The following is a 24,287-nucleotide window of genomic DNA, read 5'->3' on the forward strand; positions in this document are numbered from 1 at the left end:
TCTAGTTGAGTTTTGGGAATGTTAAGATTATTGGTAGGTTTTGTTACATGATTGATAAGTACATAGGTTATTATATCTAGTAAAGAGTCCTTTTTATGAGTAGCTTGTATGGCATTTTAGTTGGTTAAATGGATGCATTAGGATGTGTTTAGATTGATTATATGCATGTTCAAATGATCAAATGTACACCAATTGAATTGGTAGTTGTTTGGCATGAAATTTGATAATTCAAAAACACTTTTTGTACCACACGGTCTGGCCACATGGCCGTGTGTCACACACGGGTTAGTGACACAATCGTGTGCCACTAAATTGTAGAATGCATATATATATAACACACGGTTTCTGAATATCACACGGGCTGGCCATACGTCCGTTTGAATTTCGTAGTTTTTGGCCACTGAAATTTTACATGGTCGTGTGATTTTCTGATGAATTTTTGCATTTAGGTCCACACGACTTCATTGAATTAGACAACCTGGATACACAATCGTTTGAATCCTTTTCCACGCGATTACAGCTTGCCACACGGCCGTATGACCCTTGTTTGATGAAATTTTCATACTTCTTTTAAGTTTTTAATTAAATCTTTATTTGTTCCCGAGTTGGTTTAAGAGCGTTCATAAGCTCGATTGAGACTCAAATTTGTTTATAAATCATGTTTTGCTTGAATTATGAAATGTTTTATTGTTTAATTGAATGTTTAAAGTTAGATTTGTATGTAACATGCTTTGTTAACTGTTGTAGCATCCTATAACTCGGGTTCAATGATCAGACTGTGTGAGGAGTGTTACAGGTCGTCGCCTTACGGAACACATCAAGTCGGATAGTTCTAAAGCTCACACTATTCTATCACCAAATCAGTGTCTTTTTGGTCATTTTGAGTCTAGGATTGTGACATGTATATGTAAAGTGTCTTGATGTTATCTTAATATATATAAGTTGTGGTGAATTGAAAAGCTTAGTATGTTATATTGCTTATGGTAATTGAGTATATTATGGATAATTTGACAATGGTGATGCCTAGTTGAAATGGATTATCTTGATTTGCATGTTTAAGATGTATATGGCATATGAATTGGAATGAAATGAGGTAGGAATGGTAACATGCTTGAAAATGTGGCCAAATCTTGATAGTTGTTGATTATGGTTAATGCTTATAAGCCTAGATGTACATATGTGTATATAAGTGTTTGAAACGGAAGTGAATTGGTATGTTTTAAGGATCCTTAGCACAAGTAAAGTTTGGTAATTGAATGACTTGGTTTGTGTTTTGATTCATGGCATGAAACGTTAAGTTTACTTGATGCATAAATAGTAATTGTCTTGAGGAGATGTTAAATATGGATGTTGAGCTTGTTTGGTATGTTCTTAGCAATGAATTTTTTACTTGGTGCATAAATTGATAGGTTTGGTTGGAGAGTATGAAATAGGTACCAAATGGTTTATTTTTACCAAATATAGGGGTCACGTCATGACCTCGGATTTTTGGACGTCGCAACGTTATCATTACAGTGAATGATGTTGTGACAAGCTATGGCTTGTCATTGCGACGTGACATACTGAGATGGCCACATCGTGACGAGCACTAGATGAAGTCGCGACGTTGATCCATATATTTTAAAAACTTTACAATTTGGTCCTATTTAGTACTTGAGTTGATAAAAGAGCTTTTGTAAGTTCGATTAAAGCTCGGATTTGTTTGTTTAACCTGAAATGAATATGATTGTCAACGAATTGCGTGTGTAAAAGATTAATTACTGTGAATTTGACAGTAGTTGCTCCGGTAAACAAATGCAGCATCCTGTAGCTCGGACCCGGTGAACGGGTCAGGCGTGAAGTGTTACAGGAATCCTTCGCAGTCATTTCTGAATGTGTATAATTGGATAGTCTACAGGATCTTCTATAAAAGCAAGGAATTGATATGGCAATAAGTAAGGGTGTAGCTAAGGGGCTAGTAGAGGCCCCGAGCCCCCTTAAAATGGAAAAGTTTCCATTTAGGCCCCTTTAAAATTTAAGTTAATAAATGTAAAATTACACTTTAGGCCCTTTAAAAATGATAAAAAAATTGACTTAATCCTTTAAAAATTATAAAGATATAGATATTAAAATAGTAAAATTATAGTTTTACTATCATAAATATATACAATTTAATTTCAGTCTCTAAAAGAAATTTTAACTTTTATCTCTAAAAATAAGGTGATAGAAGAAAATGTGAAATACTACTGACCTTGAGCCTAAATTGACAAAATGAGAATGCAATGAAGGTTTAAATCATGCTATAGGAGCCTTGGAAAGAGGCATTCAGCAAACATCAAATCAACATATTTTCATGAAACATGGTCGGCCCCACAAGTCAGTCTATTTATTTTAAGTTCTTTCTTTTACATTCTCCAGACGGGTCGTGAGGTAATTATACTTAATTGACCTCTAAGGGTGAGTAATAGACCAATTCCCTTTTTTTTTTTTTTTAATTGTGAAATTATTAAGCTGTTAATTTAGATTGTTTATTTAATGAGATTTTGAAATTAATAAAAAACTGTTATTTGAATTTTTAAAATATACATTTAAGAATTAAAGATAATAGGCCATTAGATTTAATATACCTAAATTATTATTTAATTTTAATTTTTTTTCAGTTTTGGGTATCAATTATAGTTGGGTTTAGGTTTAGGAACTCTAATCTTCCCAATTATAATATGTGTATATAATAATAATTATTGTTTTATTAATTAATATTAATGTTTTCAAATTTTAATTTCCATTTAAATTACATATAATTTAATGTCGATTATTTGCTATAATAAATAAAATTTTCAATTATTTCTTTTAATCGATTTACATATTTTAAATACAAATAAGTTTTCTCAAATTTCTTGTCCAAAACATTTTGTCCTCTTAAACATGCATTGTTAAAAAGATTAAAAGATTAAAAGAACAACAACAGTACACCATTAAACTAAATAGCTTATGTACCGTATTTATATAAATAGTTGGTATTTTTTCAAAACACAATTAGAACATTAAAGTTTGTTTACGTAGTTCAGTTTTCCTATATTTGTAGAACCTAAGTCAATAAGAAGTATCCACTATTTTCAAACACTTACAACCTGTGAACCTAAATCTATCACACTTTAGTGATAACTCTTACTACTAAATTCTCCCTCTGAGAACTTAGATTTTAAAACCACAGCACAAAAGTTTTACAATCAAATGCACTCACACATATAATCTTCCTCTCTTGAACAGATTAAGTGCTCTCAAAATTAGTACATCAACCTATCCAAGTCTCCCAAATATATAGAGTTTTCGAAACTCATGACCACAATCTTTTCTATAAAGCAGCTAAAATAGCTAAATACAAATAATAATAACAATAAAGGTAAACATGGAGTATTGGCAACTGAGACTTCAACATTCCAATCCAATCCAACTTCTTTGATATAAAGGATTAGATATATTTGATTCGATCCGATTCTCCAAATATGTTTCTCCAAGTGAAATGATCTTCATTGATGGACTAGATATAATATGTGATCTCAGCTTAGTTAAAGATATAGTTCAATCAATTGTGAATCCCTTAAATATGGAGCAGTGAACAAAGTGGGAATTTTCTCAACAACATCTTAATCATCATTCAATTTAGGAAGCTTGAACATCAAATAATTATCGCTCCCCCATAGTATATTTCCTTAATTTAAAAACTTAACTTCAAAAATAATTAAGAGATTCAACTTTAAAATTTACATAAATAATCAAGCAAGCTAATGAATAAAGAAAAATAAGTACAGTCCTCCAAAATCCAAGAAAGTCAAAAAAGTTTCAAAAAACTAATAAAATATCATTAGTAGAAAAGCAAAGGTGGAAACTCTCCTTGGCACTAGAGGTGCTCATGGGCCGGGCCGGGCCCATAAAAAAATTTCGGCCCGGGTCATAGGCCCGGGCCCGGCCCGAAATATGGGCCTAAGATTTTGCCCAGGCCTGGCCCGGGAAAAAAATCATAAGCCCGGGCCCGGCCCATATTTATTTTAAAAATTTTTAAAAATTAAAAAAAGTATTTTAAAAATATTTTTAAAATATTTTAAAATTAAAAAAATTAAAAAAAAGTATTTTAAAAATATTTTAAAATTTAAAAAAAATTAAAAAGTATGTAAAAATATTTTAAAATTAAAAAAAATAAATATATTTATTATATCGGGCGGGCCCGGCCAAAAAGTGGTGCTGAGGCTGCCCGCTTTCTAAAGCAGGCCTCGCTTTTTTGCCCAAGCCCATATTTGGGCCTATATTTTACCCAAACCCTCCCATATTTGGGCGGGCCGTCGGTCGGGCAGGCCGCCCGACCATGAGCACCTCTACTTGGCACAAGCACCTCCCCTTCTTTGACTTTGACTCCCTTTTGGTCAACACAATTGCGAAATCTGTAGAAAATTTTGATTAAGAAATGGTTTATTGTAACAATGGGAGTTTAGAATTTTTTTTTTTAAATCCAGCCGTTTTTATAGTAATAAACTTTTATTGAAAAATATTTCTTCTTTGTATGAGACGAACTTAAATCATTCTCGACTTTTAACTGAACAACCTTTTTCGCTATCATTGTACCACAAATTGCATCGGTTGTGAGCTCGAGAAACACGAACCTAACATAAAATTAGAAACGATTTTATTACTTTCAGTAAGAAAGTAATTCTCTCAATAGAAACCAATAGAAATCATAATTCCCAGAAAATAGAATTTATTAATTCTAAGAAAATAAACTCTCATTACTTTCTTGCAGAATAACGATATATGAAACTTGAATGTAAAACTTATGTTAATAGCTCTACCAGTGCCATCTATTTATAGGGAGAGGGAGGAAAATCTTGGTTGAATAAGACTTACACAAATAACATTTATTTAATAGAAAACATCCCCTAATCCAACTAGGAGAGAGGGAGGCGAAGCACCCTAAATACGTACATTCAGTATACTAACTTATATCAACGTAACCGTATACCATGCAATACTTTACATTTCAATCCAATACTTTTCCATTTCAAACTTACTTCAGTTAATCACATAATTAATTAAGCTATCATCAAACATAATAACATCATACGAACTTACCAAAACACAGTAGCTATCAACACCTCGACAACGACTATTCAACGATTTTTCCTTTCTCGCGATTATCAACTAATTGATCCGTTTCTTGATCTAAATATAATAATTTCATTCAATTAATCAATTCAAATATCTTAAAGCACTTAAATTCACATATTTGACCCTTAATCAATATTTTACACTTTTACTCTAAACTTTTACTTTTTATTCAATTTAATCCCTAAACCCAAAACTTTCGAATCTATCACAATTTAACCAAATCAATGCTGGATGAATTTTATATAGTCCCTAAACATCCCATATTTATCAAATTTTACAATAATTTCATGTAACTTTACTATTTTAACAACTTAGTCCTTAAACTTTAAAATCAACCAAAATCACTTTACAAAATAGTCATATTTAACTATCAAAGCTTATAAATCTATCATCAAACTTCAAAAACATCACAAATTTATCAATGACATAACTCAAAACATTTAAAATTTTACTAATTAGTCACTAAGTTAGCTAGATTAAGCTACAACGATCTCGAAAACATAAAAGTTGCTAAAAACGGGTTAAAAGCACATACCATGCAATTGAAACAATCTTTGGACGAAGCTTTATGTGTTGGCTATGGGGTTTTTTTTTGTTGAAGAGAGAAATGGAGAAGATGATGACTAATTTTCTTTTAGTTTTACTTATTATTACTTTATTATTTAACATTTTAAATTATAAAATTAACATATATTTATTTAATTCATTACTAAAATCGTCCACCATAATATTTTATGGTCAAATTACATTTTGAAGCCCTCTTATCTGATGTTATACCCTATAGACAAATATAACACAATAGTGGTTAATTTTTGTAATTTTTACGATTTAGTCCTTTTTACTTAATCAACTATCTAAATGTTAAAATTTTCTAACCAAAATTTAATACAACACTGTAATAACTCTATAAATATTAAATAAATAATAAAATACTAACTCACTGGTCGAATTTGGGGTCTCGAAACCACTATTTTTTACACCACTGAAAACAGGTTGTTACACTATCTTCTAAGAGTCATCTACTCCGATGCTCAAGATAAATCATCTCCCCAATTGGGTTTGATAGAAGACATATTAGTCTTTCAATCGATTTGTTTATTTCTAGTTAGCCTAAAGGCATGTTTAGGTTTATCTACTAATACAAATTGTCTTTGCATGTTGTGATCTAACTACAAACTGTCTTTGCATGTTGTGATCTAACTATGTAACATCGCTTTGTATTAGTTAAACATTAGGTAACCAATAAGCACATATTGCTTTCGTTTTGCTTTACGTGCAAAAATATTGAGGACAATATACAAAGGGTATTAATATAATTAATGAATATTTTATTAAACCATTTTTTTTGAAAAATACAAGTATACAAAACGAGTATACTACACTTAGAACATTAGATTTGATAATATCACTCTTCATCAGGAAGAAGGCACTGAAGCCAATAAACCTCCGAAGCAGCTGATGCTAAAGCTCGATATTCCAAATCTGTGCTTGAACGAGCGACAGTCTTTTACTTACGAGAAATCCAAGAGATCGGATTGGAGCCAAGAAAGACAACATATGCAGAAGTGCTCTTTCGATCAAGCTTGTCGCCACCCCAATCAGCATCCGAAAAAGTAACAAGTGAAGCTTGGCGAGAAGAGCGAAGCACGAGACCATGATCTATTGTGTCGCGGAGGTAACGTAGGATTCGTTTCACTGCTTGCCAATGATGGAGGCAAGGAGAATGCATAAATTGTGCAGCTTTGTTCACTGCCATGGTTATGTCGGGGCGAGTGAGTGCCAAATATTGAAGAGACCCAACAACCTGTCGATAAAGCTTAGGATCATCAAAGGTAGAAGAAGTAGTGCCGGTGAGGTCAGCTTGCGGCGTTGAAGGAGTCGAAACCGACGAGGCATCTTGCATATTCGCACGATGGAGTAAATCTTTGATATATTTGGATTGCGTGAGCTACAAGCCACTCGAGAACCACGCAACTTCAACACCCAAGAAATAGGATAGTGGTCCTAAATCCTTGAGCGCAACAACCTTCCCAAATTGAGCAATAAACCGTTGTAACAGCAAAGATGATGATCCTGTCAACACCAAATCATCAACATAGACCAAGCAATATGCATACTCGTCATTACCGAAATATATAAACAGCGAACTGTCAGCCTTAGAACTGTGAAAACCAAGCTATTGTAGTGCATTCGAAAGGCAAAAATACCAAGCGCGTGGCGCTTGCTTTAAACCATATAGCGATTTTTTTAGAGCACACACAAAATTGGGTTTAGAATGATCAACAAATCCCTGTGGTTGTTCCATAAAAACAGTTTCATCAAGAGTCCCGTGAAGAAAGGCATTCGAAACATCAAGTTGCCGAATGGGCCAATGACGATTGACGGCAATGGAAAGAATTAACCGTATGGTGGCCAGCTTTATAACAGGGCTGAAAGTCTCAATGTAATCAAGGCCTAGTCGTTGATAAAACCCTTTTGCAACCAACCACGCACGACATCTATCGAAGGAACCATCCGCTTTTCTTTTTACACGGTATACCCACTTGCAACCAATGATATTCGAGGCTCGAGAACGAGGAACAAGATCCCATGTGCCATTTGATAGAAGAGCATCAATTTCTTCTCCCATTGCAGCACGCCATACTTGTTGTTTCTTTGCTTGATTGTATGATGAAGAAGGGGCGACAGTGTAGTGGGACTTGATAGCATGAAAAACCTTTGGTTTAAGTGAGCGATATGGGAGCATAAAGTCATTGAATGACGCACTGTAGGTTCCTGAGCAGTGGTAGGAGAAGCATTGGGACTGCTAGAACCTATCGGGAATGTGATAGGGCCATTGGGAACAATAGGAGCAGGTTGGGAGGACACGGTGGTGATGGCAAGAGATTGATCGGTAGGCGGTGGGGGGTACTTGGGACGATGAGGGAGCTGCTGGTTGGGGCATGGGGCTGTAGGCAGTGGGACGGCAGGTAATGGATTAGAGTCGGAGCGATGACCAAGAGAAAAAATGGTTGTCGGGAAGGTGGAGGATCGAGAACCGTCGTGCCCATCACTTGACTTGAATGGAAAAACCTGTTCATCAAAAATAACATGGCGTGAGTAAAACACTTTATTGGTGGACAAAGATAAACATTTATAACCTTTGTGAAGAACACTGTAACCAAGAAAAACACATTTGGCAGACCTAGGCTCAAGCTTATTTTTGGTGTATGGATGCAACCAGGGATAGCAGCAACAACCGAAAATTCTCAATGACTTGTAATCAGGGTCAGGATGAAAAAGAGCTTGGTAGGGTGATTTATGGTGTAATTTTAGAGTTGGGAGACGGTTGATAGTGTATACAGCAGCAACAAAGGCATGATCCCAAAATTTGGGAGGGACAGAGGCATGATATAATAAGGCGCGACCAGTTTCGGTTATATGACGGTGTTTTCTTTCGGCGCAGTCATTTTGTTCAGGGGTATGGGGACAAGAGCTGCGTTGGATTATAGCTTCAGAGGCCAAATATTTTTCAAGGGCTTGGAATTCCCCACCCCAATTAGATTGGAACTGCTTAATAGGTAAACCAAAGTATTTCTCAACAATAGCACAAAATTGAATGAAGCAATTATAAACATCTGATTTACGACGAAGAAAATAGATCCAAGTATATTTGCTATAATGATAAAAAAACACCACATAATATAGAAAACCATCACTAGAAGCAATTGGAGAAGGACCCCACAAATCCGAACAAACTAACTCTAATGGTTGTTTTGCTTCATAAGTAGAATCCGAAAAAGACAATTTGTGTGATTTACTAATACAACAAGTTTCACAAAGATATGAACCATGCTTATTAGAAGCAGACAATTTATTGAAACTAAGAACTTTATTGACAGTGTTTGAGCAAGCATGGCCTAGTCTAGCATGCCATGTAGACAATGAAACTGAATGACAAGCAGGAGATACTGGATTCGTGGCTAGGCGATATAAACCATTCTTGATGTACCCTCTATGCAGAGTTTGCTTCGTCTGTCGATCCTTAATCACAAAATAATCATGGAAAAATTCAACAGAGACATCATTAGTGAGTGTAAACTGAGGAACAGACAATAAATTTAGGTTAGCCTCAGGAACATGAAGAATATTAGACAATTTGAAAGGATGAGAATTAAGAGTTAAGACAGACGAGCCAACACAAGAGATAGGTAAGGTTTTACCATTGGTGAGAATGACTTCATCGGAACCAGTGTACTCAGAATGAATGCCCAGGTTTCTCAATTCAGATGTCAAATGATGAGTGGCACCGGTATCAACGATCCATGGCTTGGGATTTGTTTGAGGAGATGAGCTATAGTTTGCTGAGGGTTTGGGGTAGGACTCGGCATATCTTGGGCTAGGACACTGACGACTTGTGTGGCCACGTCCCTTGCAGTTGTAACATGTTGGATCCTTGGGCGGGGAGGCAGCTCGGCCACGACTGGAATAATTACCATTGCGCTTACTGTTACGACCCCGTCCACGATTAGCGGAAGCAGAAGGCTACCGACCAGCAAAGTGGGCAACGGCAGTAGGATGACGAGGCTCTTGAACAGTTTTCAATTGTAATTCCTCAGAAAGTAATAAGCCAAACAAATCATCAAAGGATGTTGACTGTAGTTTTGCCTCTAGATTGCGAACGAATGGTCGATAATCAGCACCAAGTCCTCGTAAAATATGATCGACAATATCGTCTTCAGAAATAGCCGCATTTAGAGTACCGAGTTGATCAAAAATCCGTTTCGCACCATCCATGTATATGACGATTGAATCATCGCCACGAGACAAGGCATGAAGAGAGCCTTTAAGGGTCCAGATTTGAGCCCGAGATCCGGAAGCAAAAGTTTGATGCAGCTTTGTCCAAGCTGCGAATGCGGTAGTGGTTCCGACTGCCTGAGATAGCACGGACTCAGACAACGAGCCAAGGATCCAGCTAAGAACCATTTGGTCCTTAAGAAACCACGGCTCATAGGCCGGGTTAGGAGCATTGTCAAAGGTCTTAGGAGGAGCTGCTGTGTCGTCGACATGATGCATGAGTTTTTGGCTATATAAGAGAGGGGTCATTTGTGTTTTCCACAGGAGGTAATTAGAGGGAGTAAGCTTGATGGTGATTTGATTTGGCATGGAAGGTGGAGAGGAAACAGTCGAATTGGCCATGAGGAAGAAAAGAAAAAAAAGAGAGAAGACGGTGATTGAAACCTTCTACTGGCAGGCTGATACCATGAAGAATAGTGATTTTGGTTTGTAAATTCAGCTCACTTGAATTTGACTATTGATAGCAAATATATACAAGATTATATCAGAGTGTTATCTACAGCTATTCACAATTTGAATTTAAATTTTAAGTAGAATACGTTCCTAAAGAATAGGAGTGATAACAAGTCTAGTTTGACTTGGTTAACTCTCAACACACTTAGGACATTAGATTTGATAATATCACTCTTCATCAGGAAGAGTTAAGATATCAGCACGTAGTGCCTCTTATTTGTCCAAAATCTTCTTCACAACCTTAGCTTTTGCTCGTAACCTAGCAACATGTCTCTCATTTGCCTCAGTGTAGGAGATGAGGTCATCAATCATTCGTTGACGAATGCCTATAGGGATGGCGTTGGGGCTTGATGCAGTTGGCACTTCCGGGGTCTAAGGTGTTTCCTCCTGCTCAGCATCCTCACTGTCAGAGCCATTTGCTTTCCTCCACTTGATCATTGACAGTGTGATTGCCTTCTAGCCATTTGTGAGAGAATTTCAATTCTGGCACTAGATTCTTATACTAACAATTCAAGGATTTTGATTATGTACGACTTGGAAGATGAGCGAGGGAAATGACATAATGTATCTTGGGTGAACCTTCTCAGCATGCTTAACAATTTCATCAAACACCATTTGGTCCAGGTCAAATTCGACCATTTCAACAACTTTTCTCAACTGAATTGCCACCCTCTGGCTATTTGGGAACCAGCTCCTTATGCATATAGCTATAGTGCAGCATACACAATTAAAAAAAAAGCATGAATATTACTTTTCTTGAGCCAAGATAAATGATCATTGTTTGTAATAGCAATTGTTGTTTGGTCCATACTCTCATATTTTGGCAGAAACAATTAAGGACCTTCTTAATCTCCGCATACTTTATGATACAACTACCATGTAGATTAGCATATAATTTTAACTTGTTTTAATTTTAAATTTAATCATAATAAAAGACAAGCCACCAGTGTCAAGCAACGAAATCCTACATTTGTAGCTTTTTTTCAAAATTGGCCCAAATAAATGGATTATTTATAAAAAAATCCAGGTGCACGAGAATGACCTGTTTTCTAAGTGCATGTTGGTACTGACCATCTCACCACTCACACCACCCTCCATCACCCCCTAATGATTTTAATGATTGCTCGGTCTATAAAAAAATATTTTTTTTGTCGACAATGTGTTCGCCAGCACCAGTATGTATATTTTTTAAATGCACTTAAAAAATATAAGTATTCTGAGATTAAAAGAAAAAAAAATATTTTAATAGATTTCAACATTCATGTTGTCGACACCCACCTGGTTTTTGAAAAAAAATTAATTGGTTAAGAATCGGTTAAACTAGATTAAAATTGGTTAGACCGAGTGAAAAATCTAGCTAAACCGGAATTGATGTCGATAAATTAATTTATTTGGAATTGTTAATCTAATAATAAATGTAGTGCAACTCTCTATTTTCTTCTTGACGGTTGGATTTTTTTTTTCATCTTCTTCTCTTGTTTCCTTTGTCTACTAAGTACTATAATCACTAAACAAAACTCAAAAACATTTTTTTTTCTTCTCAAATATTCAGTGCTTCTTCTCTACTGATATTGTGTTATTTTCTTCAAATCTTTCTTCTCAATGCAATTGAAGGACAACGCCAGTGCTGACAAGTTTTTGAAAAATCAAACCAATATTAGTAAGGACAACGCAGAAAAATATTTTTTTTAAAAAAAATCCACATCGATGTCAGTAATATGAACGCCGACACCTTTTAAAATATTATTGCATTCTTCTTTTTTTTTTTTAATCTTAGAGTACCCATATTTTTTTTAAGTGTAGTTGAAAAAAATACATAACGGTGCTTGCGAACACAGGGCTGAGACAAAAAGAAATCATTTTTATAGACCAAACAATCATTGGGTAATCATTACGAGATGATGGAGGATGGTGCCGACGGTGAGATGGCTGACACCAACATGCACGGTAAAAAAAAAAGGTCATTTTTATATAAGATTTTGCATTTGAGTTATTTTCGTAAATAATTAATTTATTTGGACTAATTAAAAAAAAGTCTACATTTGTTGAGTATTGAAAATTCAATTCTGAATGGAATTTTTTTTTGAAATATGCATGTAATAGTTTTTAAACATATGTTTTTAATAAATTTAATTAATTATAGTTAAAAATTATTATTTTTAATTGTTAGTAATTTTATTAGAAAATATTGTTACCTTTCTTTATTTTATTGAGTGCTATTTTTATTTGTAAATTAGTTTAAATATTTGTTTTAAAAATAAAAATAAAAATTAAGGTGCAATAATTTTTATTCTTTTATAATATAAAAAGACTATTATGATTAAGTGTTGAGTGTAATGATAAGAAAAGAGGAATTTATTTGAATTCAAAAGTTGAAGAAAAGGAAAAGTAATAATGAATGACATTAATGGCAATTGCCACCTAAGCAGTGATACATAGTTGGCATAGTTAAGGCAAAACTATTGAAGGTAGGCATTTGAGAATACCCTGCTTTGAAAAAATACATGCTATTCTAGTCCCCCAAATAGGGAAAGAAAGGATAATATAGAAATAACCAGGATACAATAGGCAATAGCTCATGAATACCATTTTCCTTAATACTGTATTTTATTACCCTAAAAGCCAGCTTCGCTAACTAACTCCCACTTTAACCTACGTGTCAATCCCATCTCCCAACAGGTTTCCTCATGAATCATCATTCTTCCCACGTGGCATTTTCTGATTGCTCCGTTCTTCAGTCCCGTCACAAACATAGTCACTCTATCTTCCGCCCTACCAAAATAACAAAAATTTAATAAAATAAAAGGAATTAAAATAAGAAGCAGATTTTTGTTAAGTATGATTTTGTCTTTAATCAAAGTTTTAATTGTTGTTAAGAGAAGCAAAAACCCCAAAGAAACACAAGTAACGGGACACCATCAGAAAAAAGGTCAGCTGTTATCTTCTAATCCCTAATTTTCGTGTTACTCTGTAAGAAATTTTATGGGTTTTGTCTTTAATCTTCTAGGTTTTAGCTAAGTGTTTATTTTTTGTCCTTCTTCAACAGTTTTGGTCACTTGCTTTCTTCCCTGGGTTTTGTTGTTCATGTTTTATTGACTTAAGCTTTGATTTATGGTTGTTACAGGATTTTCCTTATCCTTGAAGTTGACGAAAATGCTCTGAAAAGGTCTACACTTCTCGCTTTTCTTAATACTAATTCATGAAATCTTTATTTTATTACCGTTTCAATGGGGTTTTTTCAGCCCTTTATTACTCTTTATCTAGTATTCTTTTTTTAATTATGCTTTTGTTTTGTATGTAAATTGTTGTGCAGATTGCATGCATGAGGTGAGTTTTTCTTTTCTTTTCCCTTCTGTTTGAGGTAAAAATAAAGCAATGCCTAAGAGCTTTGTTATTAGTTTGGTATGTTGCTCCCACTTGGTTGTCGGATATAGGTATGTGTTCGATATGAGTATACTTAATTATTTTTCTTAATTTTAAGTTCTTTTTCATATATTTGGAGGATTAAACCCCTATATCCATGTCAATATGTGTGCCACAAACAAGTGTTGGACAAGAATACTTGGAGAAGTGAAGAGAGTGGATAACTCGGGCAATTGATGTTCATGAATCCCGGAAAAGAAACATGATAGTGGGGTTTAGCTTTTGTCTTCAATGGATTGACAAATGCCTTTTTTAACTCGTCAAAAGTTTGAATTGTTAGAACAGTTTAGAACTTCTTGAATTTAATGTTTAGCAATCCCAATAAATAGTTAAGATTATGTTTAAAGGTTTTTATGGAGATTTGAAGCGATCTTTTCCGTTTTGGGAAAAGTTACAGGCAATTTTTGTCATTGGAACACAAACAGATTAGGCATGATTCCTTGGCTTTTAGCCTTTTACTCGTATTATAATCAGCTAGCATATATGGTGGCTATGGTTTTGGGTCGTGGTTCTTTGCATGAGTATTATTGATATCTGCATGCCCTTCGTTTTATAAGATACGTGATCATGATAGCGCATTTTATCCTGAGATCGATCTATAGCTTCATTAAATAAGATGCTTGATTGTCAACTGCAGAATTCCTAAAGAGGAAGGGTTTTCTTTGTAAACCTTGCTATTCGTATTGCTCATTTGTTAGATTTCAGAGTTCAATGAGTTACCTTTTAAGCGTAACGGTTTCACTTCTCTTAACTTCGAGAGCTTTCTGTTTTTCTTTCCTTATCTGCTCTAAAGTTTGGTTGGAAGCTTACTCATGGTACAGCCAATGTCTCATTATGACTTGTAATTATTGATATCGAGGGTATATGCATAGAAAGAACAATAGCATTATTGAGCTTATAGATTTTGTTGTCTTTTTTCTCTTTTCCTGACTAAATAAGAAGAAAAATATCAGTCATGTATTTATAAATTATTAAATTTACAAAGTGTTGATCGTAATCTGCTAGTAAATGGTAAAATGCTTCTCTATTCTGAATTGTCCAGACTCAGGTTTGAGTGTTAGATATGGAGTGTCTGAGATGGGTACTTCAGGAAAATTGAAGAATCGGAGAAATATTAGGTGGCCAGCATGGCCTTAATACGAACCTGCAGTGATGTTGAGAAGGCAGAAGTCTTACTTGACTTGTTTATGAAGTTGAATATTTGCCTTTTTTCATGTTGGTTATAGCTGCTCTTTTGTTTTGTCTTCCAGGAAAGGAACAGTAACAAGATTTGCAGAAAAGGAGATTTATTTGCTGCAAATACTATGATGAATCAAGACAATGAACAAGACAATAACCCTGATGCGTTAGATGATTTTCTGCTAAAGCGCAAACGTGGTCGCCCAAGAAAGCACCCAAAACATGATTTAAATCAGGGGGAGAATGCTCAGATGCCTTGGAATCAGAACCTGAACCATGCTGAGAATGCCCATGTCCCACCTGGATTTGGAGCAGTGAATGGAAACCGACCCCACCAAGTGAATCCTGATGCAAATGACGTAATGGTTGGTCAGGCTGTTAGTGGTGTTATTGAGGCAGCATTCGATGCCGGATATTTGCTTACTGTTAGGGTTGGCAACTCTGATACCACTTTAAGGGGCGTGGTCTTCAAGCCTGGGCATTATGTTCCCGTTTCAGCTGAAAATGATGTTGCTCCTAATCTCCAAATGATTAGACGAAACAAGATTCCCTTCCCACGGGAGAGGAATGGAACAGCTCATCCACTCAACGGACCAGCTCTCGCCAACCAGGTGCCACGAGCCCGGGCTTCGAATCTTGGAGCCATAAAAAACAAGAATGTGCAGCCAGCGGCAACACAATTCAATTCACTACTGTCCAGGGGCACGGTGGTGCCTGTTGTGCTCCAACCTGCTAGTTTATCAAATGGGAAAGTTTCCAGCCAACAATTAAGCCAACCTCCTCATTTGGTCTCAAAAGGCAAACAATTGTCTGGAGCTGCCAATGCAACAAATGAGGAAAAACCTGTCAACCAGATACCAACAGTTGGAAACCCGATATTTCCTACTCAACCTCAACCTCGGAGTAGTAACCACACCGTGCCCAAAGGCATACAAAGTGAAACTGTTTCATATAGTCAACTTCCAGCAGACGGTTTACAGGATAAAGATGCCAAGTCGATGACTGGCATGCCATTTGAGAAACTACTATCTGAAGTCATGAAAAGAGTTCAAGTCCCCCTACAACCACCAGAAGTTCAAGGTGGTAATTTGTCGGTCAAAGAGTTGGGAAATAAACTGGAAGATGATCAGGCACTCTCTATCGAACCACTACAAGCGGTACAGTCCACTCATTCTTCTTCTATGCTCAAACCTTTGGAAAATTTCAGAACTGGCAAGATGACTGAGCTGTTGCAGGTATAATACATCTGAACTATTATGATTAAATCTATTATGCACCCTGATGTTTGACATAGACACTGATGTACTGCATTTCCTTTCAAGGCTGTTCAAGAAAACATGAGAGAAAACCAAGCATCTCGGATCGAACAGCCAGCCATCAGTTCTGAAGGAACCATGCTCAGAGATGAAGCAACGCATGATTCAAACAAGCAGTCATAAGTTTGGAGTGTGGAATGTTGTAGAGTGTTTTAGTATAATGAAATAGACTATGTAAAATGTTTTAAAATCCTAAACAAGGTGAAGGAGCTAGACTTCCCCGAAGGGCTAACCTAACCTTAAAAGTTAGAGAAGGCTGCAGCATCGGATTTTCTTTGCTCTAACCCTTTTAGGATTAGAACTGTTGCCATTACTTAGAATAAAGCTTTTCGTTTTTCAGTTTATAGATATATATAGAAAAGCTATCTTTATGTAACTTTAGGCTTTGTCATAACTTAGTAAACAGGGAAAGACCAGTTTCTTGTTAAACATGTGCGTTTTCCTTTTGTTATACGAAGTATCAAGCATGCAATTCTGAGGTATGTTAAGATACTACAACAGGAAAAAAACGTCTTGGATTCTGGCTCATGTTCTCGGTTCTTATCCTCCAATGAGGTAATCACAGTAGAGAATTAACATTGTTGCATCCATCCGTCCATCCATCCATCGTTGAACAGGGACTGAGGATCTTGTTAAATAACCGAAGTTCAACAAGATCTTGTGGCTATCCATCTCTAAGAAGGTGCTGCAAAGATCAACATAATTTGGCAACGTTGTTTTGGAAGAAGCAAATATTCCTACGACCGTAAAACTACAATATTTGCTGTAGTTGAGCTTCTTTGTATCAAGTGGGATTCATTTATTTACTACTTTTAATATTTAAGGGTACAGTGGTTTACCCCAACCCGGTGACATTTATCTTTCCTTTTTGTGACGGTTTATGATAATGGCTGCATCTCTTTGTCACAAAATTATAAGGTGATCTCCTTTTGAATCCATCACAATGAACACGAAGATATATTTGGTTAGTTTGTCATAAACCATATCCGGATTCATCAAACTGAATGAAAAGTTTGAACCACTTTATTCATATAATTGATAAACAGTTCAAAATAGAGAACTAAAACTAAATCGACAAATAAGAAGCATAATAAGTTCACAATAAACCTTAAAAAGCATCAGTCCGAAAAACTACCATGGTGTAATATAACACTGAATAGCAATAGACTGGAAAATCAAATCAAAACAAAACTCAATATCAGAGGATGAGAAACCAAGAAAGCGAAGCTAAAACGATATGGGAGAGGGAAAAGATGAAACATAACAAAAAAAAAAAAATTGTACAGAAAACAATGAAAATCTACAACCTTAAAACATGTTTGATTGGATCACACCAACAACTAATGTGCTCTGGATCAATGTCAACGAGCTTCACTCCAGCCACACTTTTTACTGAAAAATTAAGCACAAATGAATGTGTCAGAAGAAATGGGAGAATAAATCAGTTTCTGAAAAGGAAAAATGTCTGCATTAAAGAAATCAAGATTCATGCAATAAAGAACACAGACAACATCTTCATTTCTTCTTCCTTTTTCCCCCTACGTGCAGCCAAAGTTACAGTGCTAAAAAATTAAATTCAGAATGCTTGCGATCTTTCCGCTTTCTCTAAGAGCAAATAATATATAGAACTATAAAAAGTACAAATAGTTCATAAAGTCACATTTACCTGCTGTGGTTGTTGGTACGCTCCTGGCTGTTGGTAATTCCCATATCCAGGATAGCCCCCATAATACATGCTAGGGTCTTGGGGAGGAGGTGCATATCCATATGCTTCATATCCTTGAGCATATCCATAATATCCACCATTCCACTGGGCCTGATCGGGTTGAGCCTGGAAGCCCCAATACATTGCCCTCTTATTAGTTTAGAGAAACATGTGTAGCATTGCTTTATTTATAAGACACTAAAGTTTTAAATACTAAACCTGTTTGCTTGAAGGACTACGTCCCCATGAAAGTCGAACATTTCTTCCTCCTAAAATGGTACCATTTAAAACTGATAACGCTTGCTCTGCACTAGTTCTGAAGTACATCGCATTAAAGAAACCATTAATACCATGCAATAATATTTCAAATGCCGAATTACATGAAAGTATTTATGAGTTACCTATTAGCATATTGAACAAAACCACAATTCTTGTTAGCAGGAATTTTTACATGAACTACCTCACCAAGCTGACTGAATATTTGTTTTAACTGGTCTTCAGAGACACTGGGATCCAAACCGCCAACAAATATCTGCACATTAGCTTGTAATATTTCAGTTGCCCATACCAAGAAACAAGTATACTAATATTAAAAAAAAAAGATGCATACTGTGGTATTATTTGGATCATTCTCGCCAGGATTTCCTTGAATGTTCTGGGAAGTATCTGTGGATCAAAAATATACATAAACTACAATAGAATAGATGATTATAAAAGATGGTGAAACAAAGTGAAAAGGCATGCATGTCCCACAACAGAATCTTAATGTTTTCATACACAAAAGCTTAACTAATTCAACACACCTCCAAAAGTAAATATTTTCATGATAACTATGAAAATCCAAACCTGTTAACAGACATCATGTAGTACAGTTACATTATAGCACTACTGCTTCTCTCAACTCAATAAAATTTTCCCAAAAAACGCAGCATGAAAGTATACACTTATGGATATAAATAAGCAGTTCAAAGTAATTCCCTGTATGGCATGAAAAGAACCCAATGTAAACCCACCAGCCATATACCAGGCAACAGTTACACTTGGAATACATCAAAGCTTACCTTTAGTCCTTTACCAGGCAAATCCAAAAGTATCAGACTAAATAAGTAGAATAACAGCATAAAAAGAAATCATAATTACACTAAACTCAGGGAACAAGTAAAGGACTTCTTAGTTTTATTTTATTTTCCCTTTACAATAGGGTGAAAAAAGGGAAAAGGAAAATTGAAACAGGGACTATCTTTTCCTCATCAGGCATGAAGCATTTCTTTTTTCTTTCACCAATTTTGAGGAAGGAGGGGAGGAGGGGGCAGAGGAAGTTGCTGGTCCTTAATTTGAACGAGTTACAAAGTCAACTTCTAAGATTACTTTCAAGCAGACTAAACCTATCTGCTAAACTAATTGTTGAGTAATATTTTAACATTCTCTGCGTAAGCAGAAGGATACAGAGCATGTTATTAACCACAAAATGGCAAGAAGAGGCCTATAGTTAAAAACAAAGGAAATTCTTCTAACTTGATATGAACTACAACATCAAGTGGCAAGTAATAATGTTTCCAAAATGCAAGATACATATGGATAAATCCATATGGAGTTAATCATTCATTATTTTAGCTTAGGCAATAAGGAAGGGCAAATGATCCATTTCCATTGAGGTTAAACCTATCAACTGAATATCCCGTGACAAGTTTTGGGTTTCTTTCCTGACTCAATTTGTCCTTGCATGCAACACAGCAATAGAGTGAGGTTCAAGAAATTAAAATAATTTTAAAAAGAAGTGGAGATTTGAAATGCATTAGATCAAAACCTGCCCAAAGGTTCAGGAACAGAATGATACATGATAACATGCATAGCAACTTTAGCATGGCTGCTTGAGCTAGTTTCGAGTATTTGAATCTTAAAATTAAATTAAACAAAAGGGCAGTGTAAACATATGCAAGTATGGATGGGGAACTGATCCATGATTAAATAAAAACACATTTTCTGGACAAACAAAAAAAAGTAAAGAAACATTTAAAGGAAACATGTTGGGAAACTAAAACGAAATTGAACCTGACTGGAAAACTAATAAGGAACTGGAAAAGTAATTTGAGAATGTAGCAAAAATACTGCCACGAGAAAATGAAGCTTATGACATAAACAAAGTAACTGACCTAAAATGAGGCCACGCATTAAAGTGGAATCATTTCAGCTGATATCAGTTCCAGGCCCCCCAAAATGAGAGCCTCTTGGTGTCCTGCTTAAGACAACATGAGTTCTATATAAGTTTTAGCATGTTTTAATATAATTATAAGGGCCCAATCTTACAAAGGCAAACTGGAAGGAAACGACTTTGTATAAATTCTCCAAGCTTTTATTGCATAACGGTAAGGGTTCAAACTTTAAGGAACTCTGACATGTTCGACTCGGATAATGAAAACCCAAAAACAAAACAAAACATAATAACCAACTAGTTAAAGTAATCAAGCATAAATCAGAGCAAATAAAAACTATACACAACCAAGTAAACTTCACATGGCATCCAATATAAATAATGAACTTCAAATAAACCACAAGATGTGTACCTTTCTGATACTGCTGACCAGTGAATGGCTTCTTATTAGCAGCTGGTCCAATCCGCATTGCCCTTGTCGAACAATAAATTCCATTCATTTCTGTCATGGCTCGAATCTGCTCAGTTTCATTACCAAACCTCACAAAGCCATAACCTTTAGACCGTCCAGTTGTCCTATCAGTAACCACTTTGGCACCCTTAACAGATGGGTAAACAGCTTTAAAGGTCTCCTGTAACAAGTAATCCGAAACATCCCCCGCTAAATCCCCAACAAAGATGGTGTAGTCAGTGCCCTCTTCTTGCCTCTTATCCCCATATCCGAGCGCGGCCCAATTCAATCTAAAGTTCTGCTCAGAATTTGGCATTGGCACCCCATTGTATGACTGCAAAACCCGCTCAGCTGCCGCTTGCGAGACAAACTCTATAAACCCATATCCCTCCGGTAGAGCCGTCTGCTTATTCCTAATCACCTTAGCTGAAACAACCTAAAATAAACCAAAAGATTTACCTTTGTTTAATTACGACCTTTACTACTTGTTTTTTATTGCATTAAAATAAAAAGAAAAGAAGAAATTCAGTTTTATACAGAAAGGAAAAAAAATGAATATTTTGGAATTTAGCTTCTGCAAGTAATGGTAAGACTATAACATATTCGCTCATTTGAATTAAATACGATTCATTTTTAATATGTACTCGGAAACTGTATTTTTCTCGAATTTAATTACCTCTCCAGTTTGAGCGAAGATGTTCATGAGGTAATTCTCATCCATCCATGGTTGAAGATCACCAATCCAGAGAGATCGAATCTCGCCGGAACCGGCGGCCGCTGAACCGGCGGGGTACTGCTGCATCTGAGAGGGGGGAGGGATAGGCTGCGTATTCCAGCCGGAAGGTGGAGGAACCGGCTGACCTACCTGTTGTTGTTGTTGAGACATCATCATCCAAGTCTGCGATTGCTGTTGTTGCTGGTAGTGCTGGGGTTGAGACTGATCGGCTGCCATTGAAGGAGGCGTTGCTACGCCCCCTGGTGGTGGTTGTTGCATCATATTTGATAGATAGGGTGTAGATTTGGGAGATCCCTGAGAGAAGAGGAAACCCTAGGGGCTTATTTTAATTTCGGAAATCGAAATTTTATAGAAGGTTGTGCTTTGAGGGGATATTTTTATTTTGGGCAAATTCCTTTTTTTTTCCACCCAATTCTGAAATGGTATAAGATAGTAGTGCTCATGGGCCGGGCCACGCCCAGGAAAAGTTATAGGCCCACTTTTTAGGCCCTGACCCGAAATATAGATCTGAAAATTTGTCTAAACCCGGCTTGAGAAAAATTTTTTAGGCCCGAGTCTAGCCCAGTCCGACCTGTTTTTTTTAATAAACACTAAAATTATATAAATTGTATGTTAAACATACATTTCATTATTTATTACATGTTATCTTTAAACATAAACATATATTTTAAATACATAATATAATTAAAATAGGGAAATGCTATTGAGCAAATAAAATATTTTATGATGAGAAACAAAATAACAAATTATATTCACCAAAGCCATATTTTCATTCCAAAGCAGTCTTAATCATAAACTTGGTTCCCACTTTGTTTGTTTTCTTTCAAAAGTTAAGACAGAAACTATGAACTCCTCCACTCTTCATAATTCACAAAACAAATCCCTGTCTACCATTATCCTAATCCAACACTGTTTTCTCTTTTTTCATTTCCTTAAAAACTGTTCCAGGTTTTTTTTAATATATTACTCCATTATATTGTGGTCCAATCTACTCTTCCAATCTCTCTCTTACCAAGTTTGTCATTTTCTTCCTTGAAACTAAAAACAACCCAATGAAAAAACAGCTGCAACAGGCCGCAGCTTCCTTTGCTTCTTCTTCTTCTCCTTCTTCTTCTTCTTGTTATTCTTCTCCTCTTTCCTTGTATTGTAAGCAGTAGTATCTTCTTCTTCTTTTTTTAGCTTTTGCTCAAATGTGTAAGTCCACATTCACCTTGTGATCTCTTTGGATCAACAACTTCCACACCCTTTATCACTACTACACTCAGGTACATTGAATAGTCCTCTTTTTTCCCTAAATCTGTAGATTTCCTTTCTTCTTCTCTCTTTACTGTTCATTGGGTTTTTTACCCATTATCACTCGTTTTTTTAGTAGACACTGAAGATTCCGTGTCTTAAAATTAAAATCAGAAAACCATCATATATCATCTTATCAAAATACCAATCCTTCCCAGCAATTACCAAAACATCTCAAACCCTAACCCTAACCACCCAAAAAGATTCCTCTTTTATCAGGATAAAAGATCCAAACAACATCAGTTTATGAATTACAGACAGAAAATCAAAGCACCCTATTGGTCATATTAATATAACAGAGATCAATATCAGTTCATCAATCCAAAAATAAAAAAGCAAAAAACTAAATGTCGAATAAACTAAGGTTAACAACTTAACATTGTTAGCAGCAGCAAACTCACCTTTGAAATTCAAATGTAGAAGACGTAGAAGGGCTTTTCGAATTGGGGAAAAAAAGGGAGGAGGGAAGGGCTTAGGGATTTTGATCAGTGCACGGACTTGGGGAAATGGGAAATGGGAAATGGAGAAATGGGAAATGCATTTTAAAAATAAAAAAAAATATTTATTATATATTCAGGCCGGGCCGGGCCCGGTCCCGGGCAAAAAAAATTTTGCCCGAGGCCTGGCTTTTTTTTTAAACGGGCCTATATTTTTACCCGAACCCTCCCATATTTTGGGCAGACCGTCGAGTTGGGCCGAGCCGCCCAAACCATGATCACCTCTAGTATAAGATTGTCGCTCAACTTTTAGTATTTTTTTTATCACTTAATGATAAAATATTATAAAACAATAATTCAACTATTTAATTTTATATTTTTCGATCATCCAACTACCTTACATTTTTACTTTAGATTGATATTTTATATTTTTTGATCATCCAACTGTTTAATTTGTCTTCTTAAATTGTTAAAATCATGTTTGTGATGTTATATGTCTTAGTAATTTGTTCAATTAGATAAAACCATGCCTATAATATTCTTACATTGTAAATGTAAGGTTACAATTGAATTAATTATTTAATCAGAATGAAATTATAATTATTTGACAAAATATCTAATTGGTGCAGGTTTAATCTTCTCAAGTGTAAAATTAGAATAAATGAGTGATAGCTTGCTTATTTTGCATATTTTACGTGCTGAACTCAACTTGTTCTTGAACTAATTCCTGCTAATTGGTGAATTTTATGTTTAAATATTGTCAAGAATGAAATTCGGATGCTGTAAATCAAAGACAAGCAAAAAGGATTAAATTAAAGCATGAGAAATTGAAGAGGGGTCAAATCATAAATTTAGATACATTTAGGGGCTGTTCAGATTTTTAACTTTACAAAAGCCAAAATTAGAAAAGAAATATAATATTTATTTCATGTAATTAGTGGGTAGGTGGGACTAGCATAATTTTAGCATATGGTTTATATATAAATAGGTGGCACGGAGGACTTGAAAAAACACACCTTGATAACTTTTGTTTCGATTTCAATTTTTGGTTTAATTGTTTCCCAAGCCTTTCCCCTTTCATCTATCACTATTTCCATTTAAATCCACTTTCATAACCAACCAAAGCATGATTAAATTCATACTTCACTAAATTCAAATTAGTTTTGG

General features: G+C 35.3%; 2 protein-coding genes across 8 annotated transcripts; one reads left to right on the forward strand and one right to left on the reverse strand.

Moving 5' to 3' along the window:
- The first annotated feature begins 13,239 nt into the window (after positions 1-13,239).
- On the forward strand, positions 13,240-16,775 carry LOC105782291 (hypothetical protein). Of its 6 annotated transcripts, none has more exons than XM_012606943.2 (6): positions 13,252-13,357; positions 13,553-13,594; positions 13,742-13,755; positions 14,894-15,014; positions 15,102-16,265; positions 16,353-16,775. In XM_012606943.2, exons 4-6 carry the CDS (start codon positions 14,979-14,981, stop codon positions 16,467-16,469), a joined length of 1,317 nt encoding a protein of 438 aa, XP_012462397.1. In that variant the 5' UTR covers positions 13,252-13,357; positions 13,553-13,594; positions 13,742-13,755; positions 14,894-14,978; the 3' UTR covers positions 16,470-16,775. The 6 variants fall into 6 exon arrangements, with proteins under 6 accessions (XP_052482617.1, XP_012462397.1, XP_012462401.1 ...); XM_052626656.1 differs by having other exon boundaries at positions 13,254-13,357; positions 13,742-13,862; XM_012606947.2 differs by lacking the exon at positions 14,894-15,014.
- A 624-nt stretch (positions 16,776-17,399) lies between these two features.
- On the reverse strand, positions 17,400-23,223 carry LOC105782292 (polyadenylate-binding protein RBP45C). Of its 2 annotated transcripts, XM_052626658.1 has the most exons (8): positions 23,085-23,223; positions 21,331-21,684; positions 20,616-21,090; positions 18,662-18,717; positions 18,453-18,583; positions 18,271-18,367; positions 18,013-18,177; positions 17,400-17,738 (listed from the first exon to the last, which is right to left on the reverse strand). In XM_052626658.1, exons 2-8 carry the CDS (start codon positions 21,649-21,651, stop codon positions 17,736-17,738), a joined length of 1,248 nt encoding a protein of 415 aa, XP_052482618.1. In that variant the 5' UTR covers positions 21,652-21,684; positions 23,085-23,223; the 3' UTR covers positions 17,400-17,735. The 2 variants fall into 2 exon arrangements, with proteins under 2 accessions (XP_052482618.1, XP_012462408.1); XM_012606954.2 differs by lacking the exon at positions 23,085-23,223 and having other exon boundaries at positions 21,331-21,883.
- Between the last annotated feature and the right edge of the window lie 1,064 nt (positions 23,224-24,287).

This window comes from Gossypium raimondii, chromosome 13 (assembly GCF_025698545.1).
Source record: "Gossypium raimondii isolate GPD5lz chromosome 13, ASM2569854v1, whole genome shotgun sequence".
NCBI classification, from domain to species: domain Eukaryota; kingdom Viridiplantae; phylum Streptophyta; class Magnoliopsida; order Malvales; family Malvaceae; genus Gossypium; species Gossypium raimondii.